The following is a 23,609-nucleotide window of genomic DNA, read 5'->3' on the forward strand; positions in this document are numbered from 1 at the left end:
ACAGAAGTCCCCCCTATTTCAACAGTTTGTATTTAACCTGTCCATCAAAAGTATCTGGAGGAAGTCCTGACAAGAAAAGAATTAGAATAAAATAAACAAGAATACCTCTGGATTGAATGTGGTTGTACTGGAGGAACTCTGTGGACAGGCTTCCCTTTTCCCTCTGTCTTGCACTTATTTATGAAACAGTTGGAAATAAGGGTCACAGCAGCAGCAATTTGATGCACTGTAATGGAGTATTTTGAAATATTTCATTAAATGAAATAATAAAACTTGAACTGCCACAACCTGCCTGCTCTTCTACTTTTCTAAAGAGTATCACTTTTAAAGGAAGTTAAGCTCTGGACAGCTTTTTCACATTCTATATGAAGACATGGCAAATAACTTTCTTTTTCCTTTTTAAAGCAACTTGTCACTACAATCTCTATAAAGACGAGTATAAAAACAGATCATGTATTGCACAGTGTATATATTGAATTGTTAGCCATCTTAGATGGTAACTGGTTCAATGAATGGGAATAAAAATGCTTTGTTCATAGCGCAGTACGATCACAGATTTATTTTGCAAAGTCAGATAACGGTATGAAGATGACCTAACACTCTAAGAACAATTGTATTTTGTCACAACATTGTGGCAGAAAGTTTTCAACTATTTGAACTGCAACATACATTACTTCTTTTTTATGCTGTTGAGCATTCGCACTAGCCCAAATACAGGCCTCCCCCCTAGTCTTATAAAAATCAACTAAACTAGCACTGCTCTCCCAGGTTTGAGCACCCGCGTTGGAAATGGGCTCCTCTGGTCCTGCCTTCATCCTACCCCAGAAACCTTCCCTAAATGGGGTTGGGCAGTGGCTCAGCCTCAGCCCCAGCCCTGGGGATACCCGAAGGCAGTGGGAGGGCTCAGGCTGACCTATTGGTGGTGGGACACAACCAGGTAGCTTTGACCCATGGCAGAAAGAGGTCCTGACCCAAGGCTCAAATCCCTGGAGATTTAGCAGCAACTACTGCAGCAACATTGCTCATGCTGCAAAAGATCAGAGCTGTGAGAATTACAATGAAGTTTCCCCCTTTTCTTCCAAAAAACGAGTATTTTAATCTAAAACGTAGGTGCCTTTTAGGTACTGCACTGAAGATTCATCCCTGAATACTTGGCCATCACAAGAAAAGTCCACTGGGAGCTTCAGTGCCCTTGCTGTAGCACTCTCTTCACCTCCTGGCTGCTCGAGTTTTGCTTTTGCTGTATCAAAACGGAGATACAACAAGAGATTTAATACTCTGAAATCAGAAAGCATTTGCCATAAAGAAGAATACTCTGTTTACATGCACATACATTATGTATTTTCTTTTTTGATTTGTAGAAGGGGATACAGTTGCTGAGCTCTTGGGGAAACAGGTACTACCTACACATGCAGAATAAGTGAACTTTTTTTAAAAATCAGCTGCCCTTTTCTTCCTGCTCCCACATGCAGTCACTAATGAAACAAAAATATGTATTTAAACCAGAAAAGTATTATTTTAGAATGTCTCGAATAGTCTCTAGAGCTAGACAAATTTTAACATATATTTTTTTATTAAATATGTAAAAAGATAAACGCAAGTCAAGTTATTCACATATTCAGACAAAAATCTACTCTACCATGCGACAATTTGTGGATAACGTAAAATGACTGATACATCTGAATAAGACTTTTTGTATCTATTATGCCATTACTTATCTATTTATAATTAACAATACATATGTTTACATTCCTTTCAGTTTACATTTAATATATAACCAAAGCTTTATGGTGTGCTATTTCGTAAAGGTAATTACAGATGCATATTAAAATGATAACGGAAGAATAGGTTACTCACAGGGGGTGGGGGGAGAAGGACAACTCTTTTCCCTTTCAGAGCATCGCTCTCCCCTCAGCACAGCCAAATTTCTAGTGCCCAAGAGGTACCCTACTGCCCCGGCTCCTTACGTCAGTCACTCCCGCCTTGATACAAGCAGTGAGAGGGCTATGGTCGTCAGACCAGAAATAGGATATAAGGAATTTTCAGGAAATGAAGTTCAGCTTTTTTTAAAAATTTTTTAAAATGTGCTTCAAAGAAAGTAAAGGAGAGAGGCACAACAGCCTGGCTATGAATCCTCCGTGGAGCTCAGCAACCCAACCATTTGCACCTTCAGAAAAACATTTTCTCTAGAAGGGCTCTTCATGCATCTGCTCGAGTATTAGCAGAAGGATGAACTGCAGTAAGTGGAGACTGGTGCTGATGACATTAAGTTATAGCCTGATCCCAAACTCCTTGCCCCATCAGAAATCCCATACAGGTTAAAGGACATTCTGGAGACTGGAAAAAATTAGTAACTGCTCTTCGGTTCAACAGTATTATGAAGAACTACCGTTTATTACAATGACAATTGTAATAAGTACATATGTTCTAATAAACACAAATACAACAAAAATGACAATTCCCCCATTTGTGGCGATTCTCAGAAATACTCATTTTGGAATATACACATTTTTATAAACCAGACTTTATTTGTAACCAATCGAAACAGGAAAGGAAAGCGCTGGTCTGCAGGTTGCAGCACTTTCACTTCATCATCAGGTAAGAAGTGAGGTCAATGCTGGAGGCAGGGATGGAAAACCTTCAGCCCGCAGGGTCCAGAAACTTTCTGCTGAGCAGGGGGAGTGATCAAGGAACTGGAAATACCTGTTCTAATGCTTAACAGTATTTTATATACTGTCTGTGCTGCAACACAACAGCAGGGATCTCACATTTAACTAAGAGCCACTTAGCTGCAAAAGATTGACTAGGAACAGAAAACTGCGCATGCCTGTGCGTGTGTGCTGGGGTTGATTAAATGAAAACCTTTCTATGAAATCATAAGCTGGGAACTTATGCTGTAGGAGCCTGTGAAGGTCTAAGTTTTTCAGGCTTTTAAGTTTTTCAGTGACGGCTGACTGGGATGGGACTTCCGTGGACCTGCTAAATCAGGATAACAATCCAGAATTAAGAAAATAAGTGAGAGACCAAGAATACCAAACATTAAATATTCAGAGAGACTACAATGCGCAGTTTTACGAGAAAAATAAGGAATGCTTTACACACTTCAAGTTACTTCTCTTTATAAAATACCATCATTTAGAACAGGGCGATGGGACTGCACTGGAAGGGAACGCTCACTGCAGACATCTCCAGGGCAGATGTGGTTCTGCACTGTGCTGGCCTCGCCAGAGGAAGGTCAGCCAAGCACAGAACCCGCTCTGTGGCCCTCGGTCACCTGGTCCCCCTCTCATGCGTGCTCTGTCCCCAGAAGGACTCCTTGCTGCCTCTCTGTGCTTCGGAAGCAGCCTCAACACCCGCGAGGTGGTCATCACCCACTTAAAGGGAGATCGGGGGCTTTTCAGGGCTAGTGCTGTTGCTTGTTTTTCCCCATGCCTTGCACTACCGAGGAAATTTTCCATCTTCCATACTTGCAGGGCCAGGGCAGCGGAGGGGGGAAGGATAGTGAAAAGAAATGGCTGGCCTACTTTGTCCTCTTCTGAGGGGTGGGAAGCCGTCAGAGATCATGTCCTGCAGCTACACTTGTGTCAAGATTTCTCTCCTCCATCAACACTGAGCTCTGCAGAGGCAGAGCTGCAGCTGGAGCCTGGGACTGAATTCCTCAGGAAGGAAGAAAAGCTGAGAAATGTCTATTGACTAGTCAGGAAACTGGGAGGGTTTTCAAAAAACTTAAGTGGATGTCTGTTCCTCCAGAAATAAGCCAAAAAACATATCATGCAGCTTTCTAACAAGCTTTCTAACACAGAGGTTTAAATCTCTCCTAGTGAAACAGATGCTCTGCCTTCCATTTTGTGAAGGCAGGAAAGGAATAAACGTGAGCAACACGAGCATTTTCCTCCACAACACACCTCATCGTTATGGCTTGAGTATGACTTCCACTGTATCCCTTTATTCCAATTGTTTGACTGAATTTATGCCCCAAGGCAGATGTACTAGAAAATGCGAAAGCACCACAAAGTGAGAGACACAGCTAGTGGTACGGTACTTCTTGCCACACAAAATGCCAATATAAATATGTTAGAACAAGTTACAAGTGTATCATACTTAAGACGAAAAAGAAAAAAATAAATATTTTTTTTTTTTTTAAAGAGCGGAACAAATCTCAAGCAGCCAAGTGGTGAAGTTGCAGTGATGTACAGTAGGTGATGTAGCCCTACAACCTCTTGGGAAGATACACTGAAAGACGACGTCTGCAAATGCATCTTGGCAAAGTATGGGTACAGAATGCAGTGGTTGGCTGGCACTCACTATGGTACATAAATGTTAATGGCAGACTGGGAGTGAACTGATTTCAAGTTTGAGGCCACACATGTTCCATTCTCCAGAAGAAAGTTCTCACACAAAACGAAAATTGTCAGAGACGCTGGGTGAGTCAGTACTCCTCCTGCTGCTGAGGCTGTTCATGGACTTGCTCTTCACCTTCATGCTCTTCTGTGTGGCTCTCCTGCAGGGAGAAAAAGACCCCAGAACATTCTTCAGCAGAAAGGATTTCTCATGTAATCTTGTTGCTTCACAGTGCTCGCCATAGCCTAAAGCTTAACTTTAATTTTCATGCACATAAGCACAAAATGAGCTGTAACCTGAGAAAAGCAGCATCTTGTAATATCACAATAAAATGTATTTACTTTAATTTTTTTTTTTAGTCAATGCATATGCAGTACCAATACTTCTCCAGAAAAAGTGTCACTTTCAACATAAGTGAGTGTTAACTGTTCCGGTAAGTGAACATTTTGAATAGCTAGACAGTGAGACGCTCAACAGTTAGATGCTGTATCATAGCATCTTGATGTTCTCCCATTTTCAGTTTGTCCAAGGATTTCTGAATCTGCCTGCTATAGCTTTGACACAATCTTCACTCTAGGTTTGGATCACTAAATGGACAAGACACTTTTGCTATCACCTGCTTTAAAAATTAAAGTCAGCCTCCTTTTTGAGGTCAGATATACTTCTTTCCCAAAATAATATACTGATGCTAGACCAGAGTTCAAAGGTTACCAAAACAGTGATTTTTAGTGGTATCCAGAAAATATAACCAAAGACTTGCAAACACATTTTCTTTGAAAAAACAAAAAATTGAGCCCAATATTCTGATTTACAAAGCCACTGTTAAAAGCACTATTTACTATTTACTAATAAACACTCCCCTTTTGCAAATGGTTATTATGCACAATATTTTCCGGAGCTGTGTCTCTGAGTATACATTGCCACTGCGAGAAGAATCCCTGACTGAAAGGAAGGCTGGATCCTCACTGCAGGTGATACCAGTTTCAAACAATTTCCAATTTAGAGACAACTGACTTGGTATCTTGAGTTGGCCTGGATGTTATCGGAGCTCAAAAAGGCTGGCTGACTCTTTGGGCATTACTTCTGTATTTCCATTAAACGAAGCTGCATTTACAGCTTGTCTCTCAAGTGGGTTCCATCTTTCTGGAGCACGGTTCACTGAAAAGATCCCACACATCTACTTTCTGCCCTGCATTAATAGCGCTCCACTGCAGGCAGCTCCAAAGGAAAACACTTCTCCAAGAGACTGAGCTGCCATTCAAAACACAGCATCCCTGGTGCAGTACCTCTGCAGAACTCGCCTGACTCCTGGCAATTTTTGTTAGAAACCAGCAGCTTGAACAACAAACTTTAACAAACTGATACTGCTAACTCTTCAAATCTGAGGCAAAAAACAAAATGGAGGCCATAATTTGAGTTTTCCCAGAACACTTCAGAGCAGCTTATGCAATAAGAAAATTCCCTTCTGGCAATAAACTATTCATATTTCTAAAGGGCAAGAATAGGAGAATAAGGCTCCTAACATTTGCTGATACAATGGAAATATTCAGCTGTTTACCACATACAGAAACAGCCAAATTCCACCCAAAAGTAAGCTTTCTATCACTCAGGTGTAATTTTCAGGTAGAAGCCACATGTCAGTCAGGACAACTGCAGTTTAGCACCTTACGGCCCCCTGGGGGGAGTGATGCCCTTATTACATACAGTAGGTACATCACGTCAAAATGGCTTTTTGTGTGGTATCTAAAAATCACAACTGCTGTGATGGGCTGCAAGGGTGCAAGGCTTGCAGAGAACAGGATTTTCACAGAGAGAAGCTGACAGCTGTGAGAACATGACCCTGCCGTACAGGGTGAGAAAACTGAAGCTTGTTTAGCTGCAGTGAGCTATGTTCCCTTAACCCCATCTATCCTGAGCCTCCTCATGCGTTGAGGTGACCTGCTCTGGAATGCACCTGTTCCATAGGCTCTATGTATGCAGCATTTATGAGAGCCACCTATTAGAAAGCCCACTCATGCAGGTTTTATAGTTCACATACATACTATCCTTTCATGCATATAATAGGAAAAGCCTCTAACCACAGGAGTGGCTTGGGAACCTACTCTGCAGCTCTGAAGAAGAGTGGTGGCTCCTCTCTTGCCAGGCTTACCTTTGATGGAAAGGGTAAATCTTATATGACTACCTCAGAAGTTGCTCTGAGACTTGGACACGTATGTACAGCTTGTATAAATACATGAAACGGGGATGTCAAGAGTCACTCTGCCCAATTACCTTGGGACTGTGGAATCTCCTTGAATAGCATCCCCTAATAAGGAAAGTAGTGGAAGATCTATTTAGAGCCTTTATTTCTGGCTCAGATCACACGACCATGGTCATCTGTCTCCGACGATGAGGGGTGCTCTCTTTTGACCCTTTGATCCATCTGCCTCAAACTATTCAGGTGTACCTGTAGACTGAAGAGCTAGACTTTATGAAAACCAGCTGCTGGGGGGCTGGGTGCCTTTTCCAAAAGCAGCAGCAGATGTAGTAGCTACTAGAGCAGAAAGACCGAAAACCAACTGCATTTTGAGCAATTGCTTTGGAAACTTGAGCTGAGCAACTGATAGATCAAACGGCAGCAATCCACCCAATTTCTGCATGAACTGAACCAGAACAGCCTAAGCAAAAGCTCTCCTACATTTTTGCTTTATGCATACATGGCTCTGGGTTTCATAACTAGACACACAGCCTCTTCTGGTTCATCAGTCTGAAGCTCTCCTACTGTAAGACCATATGACCCAATGCTTTACATACTATCGGAGGTCTCAATGCTGTCTATAACAGTCATAGCATGAGTGCTAGAGGCCAGTTCTCCCCACCACCCACATGTATCCTTTTTTAACACTGTTCTCTGTCAACTTTGATGGTTTTCATGAAGAAGCAGGATTACAAATGACCAATTTGTAATTAAAAGTTACAAAGGATTACAGACAGTCAGCCAAACATTTAATGACAACAGCAGATACAACACCCCTCTTGCATAAACAGAGACATAATAATGAGGTTTAAAACAGAACAATAACAGGGAAAAGAAAAGGGAGCCTCTAAAAAAAAAAAAGGAACCCAAATGGATTCATATTTGTGCTGTAAGACTCAAAAACTCACCAAAATTAAGACCAAGAAAAAAAAATAAGAAGAAATCAGTCTTAAAAATTTAGCCTTTATTGAATTAAACAAAACAGCAGTTTATGCAGTGACATTGTTGAAACTACACTAACTTGGAATTCTGAAAAAATAATTAACACACACACACACACACCCATGACATGAACCTGATAAAAATCTCTTCAATGCAATATTACAATAATCAAACCTTTGGAGAATGCTTTTTATAGGGACTAAACTCTATACTTGTATTCTGAATTGCTCTACACAGAATTCACCTGACAGCCTACAATGGTCATGGGGGACCTACAAGCTACTGGGAGATGTGACCACTTAAAGTGCTGTCCATAGTTTTTTTTTTTTTCCTTATTTTTTTTTTTTTAGGAGGATTAAATTAAGCGTAACAGAAAATTAAGTATAAAGGTAGACCTGTCCATTCTGAATAAGAACAGTAAGAAAAACAGGACATGATGTCTATGCCGTGTCGAATACAGCAGATAGCCTGTCAAATTACAGCTAGAAAGGAAGAGTTTGAGATTGCTATCAAACAGTTATTGGAAGTATGAACTGAAAACAAATTTAAGTTAGTCACGATACTGAAGCACAAGGCTTTGGTCAAGGATCACTTGTGCAGTATGTGTGAGCTGCATCACTGCCCATTCCCTTTCTAAAGAAAAGATTCATGGCCACAGTATCATTTATAAATGTCACAAATCCTGAAAATTAATGTAATGCTTTTTTCCCCCCACTTTGCCTCTGTATACTTGAGACACTCTGAAACAGAGATTAAAAAAAATCTAAGCTGGATTTACAACGAACTCATTAGCAAGAAACTAGGAATGCTGGAATTGCCTGTGGTTCGGGAATTGGGGCTATTTCCCATCTGGGGATGGGGAAATCCAAACTGCTGTTACCACGGGATTAACTTGCAAAATGCTAGAGATAGAGGATTTAATTTGGGACAAATTCATTAAAAAGAGAGAAAAAACAGAACTGAAGGGCAAAGCAGGGCAATGAGACAGCGAAGTCCAAAAACAAAAAGTAGGCAGGATCTGCATCAGCATGGGAACCAGTCTTTTGTTTAGTGTTAATGCACTGGGGTCTTTCCTCAGCAAATTACAGTCTATCTGATAAGCTGAGGAGGAATTGCACCCCAGAAGATGAGGAGATCAAGTCTCCCACTAAAAGGCATACAAAAAATTGCGTGGGGAATGCCCTCTGTAATCTTCTCTGGGAGAGCAGCGCTCTCCTGCTGAAGTGACATAACCGACCTCCAACTGCAAACACGTTTTAGATAAAGGCAGGGTCATCTTATATAGTTCATGCGCAGGCACGGATGATGCTTTCAGAGAAAGGCTTGGAGGGAGGAAGCAGATAAAACACTGGCATGTGAGCTGAAGTAGAACATTTTTGTAATGTGTTCTGCCAGTAAGGAAAACTGCAGGAAGAAAAGCAACAAATGCATTCCTTGGCAGGGAATCACTTGCTATTTAAGCCAACAGACAGACAGATGTGGAAGGGGTATGGGGAGAAGAGGGATTTTTCTGGCTTTGCTTTATAAATAAATCACTGTTCTTGAATCCAGAAGACATTCTCTCTGACCGCTATATATATGTAATTCTTTTAGTCTGTTATCACGTGCCTGGCAAATTTGTTTTATTGTTTATTCCTATGGAAATAACAGTTTCCTCCTACTTTTTCTCTCTAGCACTCGCCCCGCACCGTTGAACAAATCCTCTTTCCCCTGTCACTTACCATCTGAGCAGCAGTAAGCTTGTGTCCTTCTCACACCTAACTTTCATTTATGCTCTGCTAGTCTTTTTTAGAAAAGCATGCGAGAGTTAGTAGTTGCTTCAGCACTAATTTTGATACAAAATTTTAAGTCAGCTGACTACTGCTGCAACAGCTTTCTGGGAAGAGCTGTAAAACAGCCTATAGTACCACAGTGCTGCTGAGAGATTAAGTTGATGCTTATACACTCCGGAGCCAAAGCCATCGTCCACTGGAGACTGAAGGGTCAATCGTCAGTACAGTGCATACAGGGATTTAGTTAGCATGAATGGGAGTAGTTCAGCTAAATCTCCACGGAATCATTATCCCTGAATGTATCTGAGGAATTTAACCAGCACCCTTTGCAGCTTCTTGCTTTGTTCAGTGTCTACAGCACTAAGTCTAAGATGCAATGAGATTCTTGCTTAATCTTGCAGACAATACATTTCTGAAATTTTGGTAATAGAGGACTATTGGGTTTGTACAAGGAAGAATTTTGCCTATAGCAACAGGATGAAAAAATGCTAAAGAGCATTATCTCTGCAGATATAATTACGTATTTGGCAACCTACACTGTACATATTACAACACTGCCACATGAGCTAGAGAAGATTCACAGCTGTAGACATTGAACAGCACCTCTGTCAGAATTTGTAATTTTCAACACGTTAAAGAACATGAGTAAAAGACTTTATGCTGAAAGGCAGAAGACAAAAAACCAAAACTAAGGCTCAGAACCATATGAAACCAATTTAAAATTGTGACACACACCCTCCCCTTTCAGATCAACTTCAGCAAACCTAGAATACAAAACCTACACCCAAGTAGCGAAAAGCAACCAGCCTCCTGAATCGCTTCCCCAAGCTGAAAAGTCTGTTGTTTGCAAATGCAAATTTCCTTTTTGGGGGCGGAGACATGGAAATCCTAGCAGCTACAGTTCTGCTGACCTACATATAGGACATGACCCAATACTGTGCCAATAATGTTTTTACTAAATTAAGCTGTTTTGTCTAAATAAGACATTAAGCTTGAACTTACGTGTTCTTCTGAAGCATAAAGGACTTCCATTAGCCGATTGACAAGGTCATTATTCTCTCCCCCGTGTTCTTGGCAGAGAAGTTCAATCTCCCTTAATTTGCCAAAGTAGAAATCCCTTTCCTTCTCCACGCCTTCAAGTGCAAGTTTTAATGAATGTACCTGCATATAAACCAAGATGTGATGCATCAGTTGTGAGGTGCACTACAGACAAAACAACTCAGTCTGAAATCATGCATGCTAAACAATCTTAAATATATATTCATTTTTGTAGCTTAAAATGAAGTCCATTTTTTTTTCTGAAGTGCTAGATTGAACCTTACATAATGAGAATAGTAAATCAGGCTCCCCCATTACACTTCTTGGATACATCTTAACCTTGATCCTTAAAAGGTCCATTTTCTCAGTGCTCTTTTATACTGAAACCCAAAGCAGCAGTTCAGGAATCAGGGCTACTTAAGACTTGTCTCCTAACAGAACTGCTGGAAGTGTCATATAATGGTAATTAATAAAACTTTCAGCTCAGTACTTGCATTATTTTGCCTCGATTAATGTGTAGTTGTTGGGAAACCTACAATATCTCCTTGCCTAAAAATACGTAGATCTAGCAGAAAAGCTCACAAAGGGAATCAGTCTAGCTGGGAAATTAAAAGGTCCTCTAGTTGCAAATGTGAGTATTGCTATGTTGTTTTTTCACCTCTCCTTTTCTGCCTCCCTACTTACCATACTGTTAGAGACCTGTGTTTCGGCACTCTGATGCCGTGACCAGCTGCACCATGGACTTTCTGCTCTGATTGATGTGCTGTTTCTATCAACAAATTCTCTCAAATGTCAAGTATCTTTCTCTTTGCAACCTTGTTCACAAGAGTCTTCAAGCTATACTGTCAGTCTCAATTTCACCACCAGGACTGCTGCAAATCATTTATGGGCAACATAGCTGTTAATGATTAGGCTTCATATAAATCATGACAGATGTTGCAATATATTTTTTACACATACATTTATATACTCACACCCATACATACATATCTAAAAAAGAACGATTTTCTGGGAGCATAACAGATAAACTACTGTCCAACGGTGTATACGCATGTGTAACTGGCTTTCAAATTCAGAGGACAGCAGTGTAACAACCAACAGAAATAATCACAGACGAAGCTGTCTACAGCAAACACACTGACCCTGATCACGTCCAAATTACAGCCAAATTAGCATCCACATTTTAAGGCCTGCAATTATACAAATTATTTTCTAAGTAAAATATGCTAAATAAATTAAATCGCATCAGACTACATTTCAGTGAATTGATACAATTTAATAGAAAGTTCTGTGTTGCCAGTTCTACTGCAAGCTAATTTATTTCCTTCACTGGTAAAAATACCAGCAGAGTTCAAACATGCTTTGACAGCCTACTAAATCCTATCAGTTCATTTTTCCGTAACTGCTGCACTAGCCATGCCTTTTTCTGATCTTTGATTGCACTCTCAGGCATGTCAGACAGCAGAACTGACCGTTACCAGGCCATGATCTCAAAGCATCTCATTCACGTACTAACCCATTTCTGACCCGCTGCCTGAGTGCGGCACCCAAGTCTTCCCTTGACAGTTTGAAGCTATGATTGATACAATGACCACTCACCTTAAAATTAACTATTTATTCATGAAAGTAGGAATAGCAAAATGGAGTAAGAGTTTAGAATATTTTGGTCTATAGATGAAGACCTCACATTTAAGACATGTCTTCTGGATCTGCAGCAGCATATTCCTTGAGAGCAACGCCTGCATCCAGACAGAACAAGAACGTAACTGCTTCCAGATCTCTTGCTCTGTGCTTGCTAGAGCTTGGGAAAACAATGAACTTCAGCTGAAACATTAGCAGCTAATAGCTCAGACTGTCTCCCCTTCTGACCTATTTACTACGAAGGCGTGTTCCTGTTTTCATTCTATACATTCGGGCCGTTTTAAGAAACAGAATCATTAAACTATGCATATATGCACCCACTTTGTTAACTACAGTCTACAGTAAACTGTTATATGTATACTGTTATAACCAAACCAGATACGCTTTTCTTCCATTACATATCATCTACTTGTCTGTGACACGTTAATTTGTTTTTCTTCAGGTCATTAGCACATCCACATGCTACTTTTTCCTTCTATTTACATGCCAAAAGGCTAACCCTGTATGAGGAACAGTGAACGTTAACTCCCATGCTCCGTTTCCGGACCAGAAGTATCCCTCTGCAATCCAGTTAACGAGTACAAAGGCAACAGTTCCTACTAACTGGTCATTTCTCTGATGGTACTTACTAGTAGTATGAATACTCGGAGGACTGCAGAGCCAGGTTGGAGATTAAGTACATATTGTAGACACGCAGCCAAGATGGTGCTGTTTTCAGACACTATGTGTATACTAGCACACTGTTAAAAGTTCCTGGGACCGTTTGCCATATGTAAAAGGTCCCGTCTCCATACGTAATGGTCCCTGGTCTGTGTTGCCTCCTCAACTGCACTCAAACTCTTTGGGAGAGTACTAGCTGGCATAGACCAAAAACACAGCAGGGGCCACTTCAGCATTTTAATGCTATGGGTAAGCAAGTTTGAGTGCGCAGTGACATTCCTTGGAAGTGTTTAATTTACTAGCACAGACCAAGGCAATAGCTAAGACCATTTTAAGAGAAACTTAAGACTGTTGGGAGCCATTAAACTAGCCAATATTATGGATGGCTTACGATTATTGCAAATAGCTCATTAAGCAACCCTGTGGTAAAATACAGTGTTATGGACAGTCCCACCACCTAAATTTTTCCACTATGAATTGCATGGAAGTTCAGATGTTTCAATCTCCCTCAGCTGCCATCCATGAAAGGGCTGAAAAAAAAATATCTGTTACAGCCACATAGGAATTTGATATCCACAGACACCGTTCAACATTTCTTACTCATAACCAAGACAGCAAAGGGGTAAAAGCGGCTGCTGCCCTCATCTCCCTGGTTGCTGAAGAGTGGTAAAACCCGGGCAGTTTGGCTCTTCCAGCATGTTCAGACTGGTGGTCAGAAAAACCTGGCTCAGAGCTGCTTGCAGCATAGGTTTTTTGGCTTGTGTTTATATGCCCAGTGTGCACAAGTAACCATTAGTGGGAAATGAAATACCGAACGCTGCCAGCACTTAAAAAAAGCCTTCCAGACCATTCTAGCTAGAAGAGGTCTTTTAAAAACTACCTATTAAAACACCAACTTTCCAAATCCTCAAAATTTCTTCTCCTCTTTGGTGATGGGGGAAATAATCAGTTTTCCCTCAGGGTTATTTGTATATAAAGCTTAAGGTTTTCACACATGGAATGTGCTAGGAATACATTAGCAGCAGATGTGATAGTGACTGCCTATTTTAGTAAAGATCAAATATTTTTGTTGCTCAGATCCCAACCAACTCTTCCTCCTGAAGCAAACATATTCTAACTTCTGAGTACAAATGTCATGGTTTAAGTTGCATTAAGGTGAGGTTTGAACTCCACTCTTAATAATAATAAAAAAAAATTACATGAAAAACATATACATCCATTCCTTGTGCAACATTTTAAAACTTTTCTGTTACAGCAACAATCAAAAGCCCATTTGGAAGGCAGGTGGACCCTGTTGTGCTCTCTGCTGCTCAGAATTATACCCTGAATCCGCAGTACACCATTTCTGGGATGGGGCTATCCATCCACCGCCTTTAAGTGCATTACAGTAACCAAGAATTTGCAAACAGTGCCCCAACAATCCAAAATCTTTGTTGTGCAGGTCAATGAAAGTCTGAAACTGAAATGCCCTTAATTGTGGAAAAATACACTTGATCTTCTTCCTGAATGCAGCTGCTAGGCAGCTCAGACTCTAAAATATGAGGTTTTTCCTTTCCATTTTCCCTCGCCCAGGACAAATACAGGGATCAGGCCTCACTTATAATAGTGGCATTTACACCATTCTGACAGCACAGTCTTGAGCCATATGCAGACATTTATTCATGTCCAGTGCAGACACTCCTACATGTCCAATCATGACAGAGTGGTGTAAAGCTCCATAGCATAAGCGAAAATTAAGCCCTTACATTCCTAATATTAAAGAAATTCTGAAACTTTATTAATTATATTGCCGAACATTATTTATAATATAACTAAGTATTCTCACAAAGGTAAATCACATTTTTAAATTAAAGAGGTTTATTACCTTCTTAATGCCTTCCTTCCAGAAAGCAGAGTGCAATGAGCTAGTCTTGATTCAGCTGCAAATCTCTAACACCTTGGTATTACAAACAGGCTTGTTTTCTCCACAGTGACACATTAAAATGATTTATTTCAAATTTGTAATACACAAGAGCAAAGACACTATTGGGATTTTTCCTATACAAGTGAAATAAAAGATACATTTCAACATCTGATAAAATTATCATACTTCAGCAAGACTTACCTGTCATTCCTAAGATCACCTTTTAAAAATACTGGCAAACACCACTCATCTCTGTCAGATGTTATTTTTAACAATAAATAACTTTTTTTTCTTCCTGGTTGAGCTATTTCAATCTCTTGTCCCTTCATAATTCCGGAGAGCATCATTCAACAGAAGGCAATATTAGATTTCATGGCTGCCTGTGACAAAGAATGCATCTACTTTTATGCCTAAAGCAAACTTACCTGTTCGCTGAGCTGTATGACTTGAGTTTCCAAATCTTTATCTGATTTGGATGCTGAGCTGCTTGGTGCAGCTTTTTTTGCTGAAGATGGGCGAGAAGGTGTTGATCCTGGTTTAGAAGCTGGACTGGATTTAGCAGCACCTGAAAAATACAATAAATAATCAAGATTTATCTCCATGATAAATACATGCCTATTAACCTGGTACAGAAACAAAAGTATTCATTTTACAGACAGCCATTCTCTCTCTTCAAGGTGACAGTGGAGGAAGTTCCAGTGCTGCTATACCTTGGGAAAGGAAAAACCACATTTCCTAGCAGTTTTACCTTGAGTTTGCTACTGATAGTGAAGTAACTCTGAAACTAAAATAAGTAAATCTCAAACTAAGAATGTAAAGTTCCTTAGCTCTCAGCAGCTTTCAGCTTTAAAACAGAAATGTCTTTACCAAACCATTCCCCCAGCCCAATATTTAGTGTACACATCTATCTTCAGTTTCCCTGGAGAAAGACAGACTTGAAATAAACTCAGCTAAACTGCCTCTGTGCTTTCCTCATTTTCAAGTGTAAACCATCCCTGAGACAAGGGCATTGAAATTCAGACAGAGCACGCAAAATTAAATCCATCGGTGCTCACAGTTGCCATAGTGACCAAGAGATGAGTTTTGATCTGCTTCGGTTGTGCTATTTGTTTTTAATTACTTGCACTGCAAACCTGCCAGAATACGGAGCAACATCTTTACCAGCAAAAATGGTAAGTAACGAGTGCGCACAGGTACACTTTTTCACCACGCCCGAGGCACACAAATGCCCCAGAGAAACATTTGTGTGAAGGGGTTTGCAGTGCCTTCATACGAACCTCACAGCCAGCCCCTCACACCTTGCTCTGCCTCTCCATCTTTCCTCTCCTTGTCGCTGGCTCTTTGATTTGGTCACTCAGCCCCGGTACACGAGTGCCCGGCTCATGGCCACCCACCTTGCCTGGGCTCCCACAAGCACCGGACTCTGACTCCCAGCCTTTTCCTTATTCCTGCCGACTAGGAATAAATTTCAGATGCAGTGGACATACCTCTGGTACAAAAATTGCTTGGGTTAAGATGACAGAACAGAAACCCAGCGCTCTCTCCAACCTATTTTATTTGATTTATTAAGCAGGCACGTGAATCAGAAGTCCCGCTTTGCAGCACTCATGTTTATCACTGTTTCTTACAAAGAGCAAATTACAGTTGTCTGGACATGCTGATGGGCTCCATGGCCATCTGCCGCCATCAAATGCTGTTGGCTCTGAAGCCTGGGACACACAGGGTGTGGGAGAAAGCCCGAATCCAGCGAACACCCAGCTCCCAGCTGAGGTCCGAGCTCACAGTCCACCAGGTCCAGAGGATTTGCCCCAGCTTTCTCAGCAGCCACCTTCCACCCCACACCTCCCCAGCTGCTCCTCCCAGAAGATGACTTGATTTATGGCATGCTACAAATTGTTCTAAGTTGTCATTTCCACAACGTATCCTCAGTGTCAGACAACACTTTAATAAAGCAATTCATTGTAAAACAAATGTTTGACAAAGCTGTTACTAGGAAGAAATCGCAAGGAGGCAGGGAAAGGGAGGAGGGAGAGAAAGACGACTTGTGACGCTGCCCATATGACCAAACTGTGGAGCTTGTATGGTCTCGCTAACCTAGAACTGAGTACAGTGATCCCTTGGAGGAGCTGAAAAGCGATGGGAATGGAGAGCAGCAATGGGTTATTTAATCAAGCTACCTTTGGCTTTTCTGATTTAGTCACAGGCCTCCCTCTGTAACAAGCATCTCCTCCCACCTCTAAGGATAACTCCGTATTAACTGGGTCACCTAATGCCAACAGAACATAAACAAACAACTTGATAATTCAGTTGACTTGTGTAAACATTTCTGTGCAATATGTCCACCCTCGTTTTCTATGCTCCTTAAAATGAGACAGATAAAAAACATTTTCTTAATTTTAGAAGTTGGTGACTCCAGTCCAATAACTTCCATGTCTACATCCTTATAATTACACACACAAACTCACCTCCAGCAGATTTCAGATACAGTACACAGGCTCGCTTAAGTTGGGAAAATTCAATGTTGTGTACATGCCTGAAATTAAACTTCCTTTCACATCATACTTAGATCAGCAAAGAATAAATCATTTGTGGGAAAACATTAAAAACGCCAATATCTTTTGCCACTATTTCTTCTTTAGGCAATTTCATAAACTTTTCCATCCTGCCTTCATTACACGCTTTCATAAACTTCAGCACCCTGCCTTCATTACACATTTTCCAGGTTCAGGCCATATTTTGACTAACTAAAAATCGGCTGCTTAAGAGGAGGATTGTTAAGGTGCTTTCAAAGCCAGGAAAATAGTTTTCATTTGGATTAGCAGGTAAATAGAAGAAAACTGGTGTCAGAAGAAAACTGGTGTCAAAATATGCAAGATAAACATACAGAAAATAATCACTTTGCCTATAGCATTCTAGTTGGGCCTGAAGTTATTTAATGAATACTTGTATCACGTGCAACTGCAAAAGTTACCCATACAAAATTTAAGATAATATAGATGTATACTAAACCAAGGTATCAATGTTTATTTCTTATCGTATTGTACAACTGCAAGAAGCAGTTCAGGATATCAACTGAAACTTAAATGCTATAAAGCAAGCTATGGACCTTCAGATGCGAAACCTTGGCTGGTCGATGCAACTCCCCCCCTCTACCAACTCCCCCCCTTCTACTTGAAGGCACCACTGGACTTTCCCTAGGCAGCAAGCACCTGCACACCAGCACAGGAGAAGCTGCTCAGCTTTTCTAGGGCAGCATCCCCTGGCCTGTCAGCTCTTCACCATTTCTCCTGGGGGGTCATGGTGCAAGACCTAAGACCTAAGCAAGGCACATTGTGCAGCCACGGCATATTGCTCCCTTTCATGCTCAACAGCCCTGTGAAGTGACCTACTTCTTTGTAGATCGGGTTACTGATCACAGAAAGCCAAATCATTAAGTACCCAACTCTTTTTAACCTGCAGAGAGAGTTAAGAACAGAGCAGGCACAAACATTTAATCCCCAGGTATTCTCTCTAATTTGCAGCTGAGGCGCCCTCCCAGAGGGTGCTGAGCAAACCCACATCACCACTGTCTGCGGACAGAGAGGTCTATCTATCTGCTGCTATCTGTCTGCTATCTAGCAGATAGCACCAATACATGGCATTATATTCTGCCCCCCTTTGAAAACAAAGCCTTTTGAATTTCTACAGCAAAGTGTTACTAAGCTTTATAAAGTCCAGACAAATCAAAAGAAATTGACTTTTGCTCTGCTGCTCAGGATCAGCTCTTAAATGAACACGATATTCCAATTTCAGTAACACAGATAAAAACCAGCTAAATAACCTGAGCATTTCAGACAGTATCAGCAACAGCTAGATAGAACTTAATTGCAACAGAGAATGCCTAGGGATTTCTAATTTAAAATTTCCTGAAGGAACAAAAAAAGCTTTACTGCACATTTATTCTGAAACATCAGTTTTAGAATCAGCTCAGAGGTAAGCCTCCCATTTCTAACAGAAGCTTAATTTCATAAAATAATTAAAGGATGCTGGTTGGTAGAGTAGTGCAAAGTACTTGAGACACCCAGATATCTAAACGGAGATGAAAGATCTTGATAGACTTAATGACTTTGCTACTGAGCGCCACAATGGCATTGCAGTCAATTAGTGCGAGACTGGAATAATTCCTAATGTATTGCACAGAGGGGCTATATAATACAAGCAGTTCAAATTCTGTCCAACATCATATCTTCTATGAAAATATTTATATATAACCCATTTACATATTCTGAGAAAGCACAAAATTTTATACAAATATTTGACATACAAAATATCTGATAACCATCTCTTTTCACTGACCACTGAGGTAACTGCATTGTAATCAGCACCATAACGTTACCCATTACCAATTCCTTTTCAAGCTTACTGCCAATGTTCAAAAAGAAGTGCAGAGTCCTGCCCCTGGAGAGGAGCAGCCTCATGCCCCAGAACATACTTGGGCCACCTGTCCAGAAAGCAGTGTGGCAGAAAAGGACGTGAGGGTCCTGGTGGACACCAAGCTGAGCATGAGTGAGCAACGTACCATCACACCAAGGAAGGCCAACAGCCTCCTGGGCTGCGTTGGGAAGAGCCTTGCCAGCAGGTTGAGGGAGGTGATCCTCCCCCTCCACTCAGCACTGATGAGGCCCACCTGGAGTGCTGGGTCCAGCTCTGGGCTCCCCAGTGCAAGAGAGACATGGGCATGCTGGAGAGAGTCCAACGAAGGGCCACACAGATGACTGAGGGACTTGAGCACCTCACATATGAGAAAAGGCTGAGAGAGCTGGGACTGTTCAGCCTGGAGAAGAGAAGCTTCAGGGGGATCTTATCCATACCTGAAGGAAGGGTGCAAAGAAGATGGAGACAAGCTCTTTTCAGTGGTCCCCAGTCAAAGGACAAGAGGCAATGGGCACAGATTGAAACACAAGAAATTCCATTTAAACATAAAAACCTTCTTCACTCCAAAGGTGATCAAATACTGGAACAAGCTGTCCAGAGAGGTTGGGGGTTCTCCATCCTTGGAGATACTCGAAACCCGACTGGGTATGGTTCTGGGCAACGAGCTCTAGGTGACCATGCTTTGAGCAGAGGGGTTGGACTGGACGATCTCAGAGGTGCCTTCCCACCTCCACCGTTCTGTGAGAACTTCTGTTACGGCATGCTCTGATTTTAGGTCAATGCAGGGTCTAATTAGAATTTTTTGTAAACAGTATTGCAGCTGCTTCAGTTAGCACCTGGATAACTTTTTGTACTTGCCCATAACACTAGCAAAGATGGGAAAAATAAATTCACAGTTGAAAGACAAATTATTTTGTTCTTGTTCTGAAATAAGTTAGATGAACCAGCTTTGAAATGCATTACAGTTTTCTATCTGCGGCGGTCCAGAAGCAATTACTAGTCAGTCCATCATAATTAAATATATCCCCCCCAGTTTCAGCTTCACTATTCTTTTTGCCAAAATAAGTTTACAAACAGATGTACACTTCTGCAATTTAAAACAGTGGATGTTGGCACTGTGCAGGTTTTGGGTACAACAAAGCCAGGCTGCGAATTCCAGGTTACTTTACATCACAAGCGCAGTCTTGCAGACAAGAGACCTCTTTAATGTTTAGAGAGAAACCTTCCTTGAAGCTATATGAGTAATTAGTATGCTGTTAAATATTTATGTAAAATTCCAAGAAAACACGTGCATGAATGCAGTGTGGACGTGCGTGAGTATGGCGTGGAGAGCAATGGAAGCCCTGAGCAGGCACAAGACTTAGCTGAGCTCTCACAACCACTGCTTCAGTGGAATTTGGGAATCACTCGCAGTCCATCTTCACTCAAATTAAGGGACTTCATAAAGTGAATATTCCTGGCTCATGCCACGGAAGAAAAAACAAACCCACCATGAGGCCACGGAGCTAGCAATTTCTTCACGAGCTAACGAAAAACTCTCCACCCACTTAAAACAAAGGAGTGACAACAGTGAATGAATTAATACTCACATGTGCTTATTGTTGCAGCTACACTGGGATGCTAGCAAGTGCTCAATTTAGGGATGCCTAATGGCATAAGTGATGACAAATGATGCTTAATTGGAATGAAGTGACCTTGGACAAAAATTTGACTCGACTTTCAGCATCCCAATGTGCTGCGGTGCAGCCACCCAATTATTTTGTGGTACTAACTTCCCCTGGGTGGCAGGACCCCTCTGTCCCCTCAGCTCTCCAGACCTCCACTGCCGCTGGCTACAGTACAGTCTGATGAGCTCTGTGCTGACCATCACTGCCAGACAACTGGTAAAGAGAAGTTTGTACAAATACTTGAAGCTGAAGCACCTTTTACAAACTTCAGCAGAGCAATCCAAGCAAAAACATACAATCGAGTCTACTTGTCAGATGAAAAAGTTTTGTTGATGGCATGACTCCCTCAGTTCAACTTTAATAAAAGGAAATTTGATAGATGGGAACTGGCCACAGCCTCTTCACATCATAAATGAAGACTTTTCTTTAGATTTAAGATAACCAGCGTTTTAATGGCAACTATTAATTGTTCTCACCTGAAACCCCTATTTTCTCTAGAAACATCTTCAAGCATGCAAGCATTCATCTTCAATGGATGAAACCACTCCACATAGGCTTAACAGAAGAACACAATTTAAAATTTGAAATGCTCTTGAAAACCTGCATTTCCTAAAATTCAGCTGTCTGCTTAGGTATAAGGAGAAAGCAGTCTCAAAGGAAAATCAGAAAGAAAACACGAAGAAATGCATATTGAAATATGAAAGATCATGCAAAAATTTGAGCAACACAGACATTCAAACCACACCCATAATACACTGAAAATTAAGACAGCAATTTTCACCACTGTTTTTCAAACACAATCTTCTTTCTAGAAAAAAGGCCTTGCCTCCTGCACTGCAAGCAGCATTGCTTCGTGGTCTAAATTCTTGGGCTCGGTGGGTTTAAAAATTAAACTCTCCTCGTGCTGGCAGAGGGTGTGTGTCTGTATTAAGGCTGAGCCACTTTCCTCTCTATGTCCCAGGCCAGCACTGTCACTGCACATGCTGTTCCCGTCGGCTAGTACAATTCCTTGGCCTCGTATGAACTAGGCACAAAAGCATTTTCAGTTTGCCGCCCCACGGCTCTTCCCATCTCCAGCCCTGCCACGCTGTCCCGGAGCGCTGTACCACCACGAGCAGAAGTTGCCATCACCAATACCGACTGCCTGCCACCTGGGGAAAAAGGTGGCATGTTTTGGTGGAAACCAAAGAGAAAAACAAGCATTGGAAGGAGTTCTCTAGTCTCTCAGGAGTCCTGATCGTATCACTGGCTGCTAAAATAAAAACTGGTTTGTTGAGTATTTTTATCCCTCGAAATTAATTTACAGCACATCTGCCAGAGTAGGATATACCATTTCCCAAAATGAAATCAGTATTTTTCTTGTGCAATTGGCTCTTCTATGGCACGTACATTATATATAAAAGCATTCGTGCACAAACAGTTCATTCTGCCCTGGTTATTTTCCCTGTCATAGTGTGAGTATTTTTAGCCCTCATGTGATCCTCCAGTATTTTCCAGCTCTGCTTTAGTCATCGTGCTCTCACTGAATATTTCAAACTAAAACGTGTAACAGCCTTCAGATCTAAGAACCTCTCACATTTTTAGCTTACGTGTAAATAATTAATTTTATTAAGCTGTCTTTTACCCGTGTATTTTTGACGCCCCACACCCATATGCAAAGCAGTGCTCCACTCAGATTTGTGCTCAGATTTGCTCTGACACACAGGAATACTTACATAAGACACTAAGCTAAAATCCTGACAACCTGATTACCATTTTTCAATTTGATCAGATGAAGCTTTTTCTGCTATTTTCCACAGTGAGCATTAGCACTGGCACAAACAACAATGCCCTAATATTTTAATCCCTTGCCATAATTTTGACTCTACATCTGTAGGCTGTTTACCACTGTATTGGAGAAGAGCGGAGGCTCTAGGAGATCGAAAGTCGGCTCAGGGCTGGCAGATGGCATTATATCTAAAAGCAGCTGTGGTGCTGTTGGCAGAAAGCCTGCAGCGGTGGTCTGTGCTGCTGGCTCCACTCCTTGAAGGATGAAAACATACTCGTTCCCCCAGCAGGGAGCTGCATTTACCTGGAAAATCTTTGCTGCTCCTACTCTTTCTAGAAGCAGCCTTTTACACGCGTTACTGAAGCCACCACGCTCTGTACAGCCATCATCTCAGCAGCAAATCGGCTCTGTCTCTCAAGGAAGGGATGAGGCAACACGAGGGTGGCACAGCAGATTAGTTGCAGGGAACTATTTACGCTCCCATTTCTGAGCTGCATTACCCTTGACCTGTGCTGACTCCTCAAGTCGGATCTCCTTTGGAAGGGGTAGGGCCATGGCTGCTGGCCTGCTCCCTGATTAACACAAAAACCGGTGCATTTTCAGATTTCTCAAGTTTTGGTTCATTTTAAAAAGTGCTTTTAAAACAAAATAAAGACCATACTTGGCATTTGCAGAGATACAGGTAAATAACCATGTATAGGTACGGAAAGCAGCTACCTGATACCATGGGTCTTGTCAAGCTTTCGCGTCAAATTAAAATACCAAAAGTAATTCTACCTCATGCCAGTTCTTTTGTGGGTAAGCTTTCAGAGCAGTCGTCAGGGATTTGACCACTTTCTTGTTAATTGAAAGACATATCTTGAATCTACCTCTGAAAATACAGTGTTAGAACAGAGTTTTATAAAGCAGTTATGAATAATTAAAGAGATCAGCACCTCCTAAACCACTCAAAACCAGAACTCCAAAGAGTTCTTGAAGAGTTACGCCATGGAACACCAGGAATCATCTGAAACACCTATGAAATTACTAGTAGCTAAATAAATTATTCCTTTAGAAATTTACATATTTGATCAATTTAGAATAGGCATATTTAAAGGTCTGACAAAACCAAAAATACAGTGTGAATGCGTGCCCATATGTCTGCTTGCCCCTGACACTAAACAACAGATGCATACATTTAGGTATGTCTACTGCACACTGTTTAAAAACTTTTAGATTATGTTGAAAG

At 41.2% G+C, this 23,609-nt stretch overlaps 1 protein-coding gene across 2 annotated transcripts in view; it reads right to left on the reverse strand.

Annotated features, from left to right (window-relative positions):
* Positions 1 to 682: 682 nt before the first annotated feature.
* MAPRE2 (microtubule associated protein RP/EB family member 2) overlaps positions 683 to 23,609 on the reverse strand; it is a 61,110-nt gene continuing 38,183 nt past the window's right edge. For both annotated transcript variants that reach the window (XM_059815213.1, XM_059815214.1), the window contains 3 exons: positions 14,959 to 15,098; positions 10,294 to 10,452; positions 683 to 4,501 (listed from right to left, as the gene is read on the reverse strand). In XM_059815213.1, the coding sequence (XP_059671196.1) occupies positions 4,430 to 4,501; positions 10,294 to 10,452; positions 14,959 to 15,098 (371 nt within the window). In that variant the 3' untranslated portion in view covers positions 683 to 4,429. The remainder of the gene's footprint in view (positions 4,502 to 10,293; positions 10,453 to 14,958; positions 15,099 to 23,609) is intronic.

This window comes from Gavia stellata, chromosome 3 (assembly GCF_030936135.1).
Source record: "Gavia stellata isolate bGavSte3 chromosome 3, bGavSte3.hap2, whole genome shotgun sequence".
Classification (NCBI taxonomy): domain Eukaryota; kingdom Metazoa; phylum Chordata; class Aves; order Gaviiformes; family Gaviidae; genus Gavia; species Gavia stellata.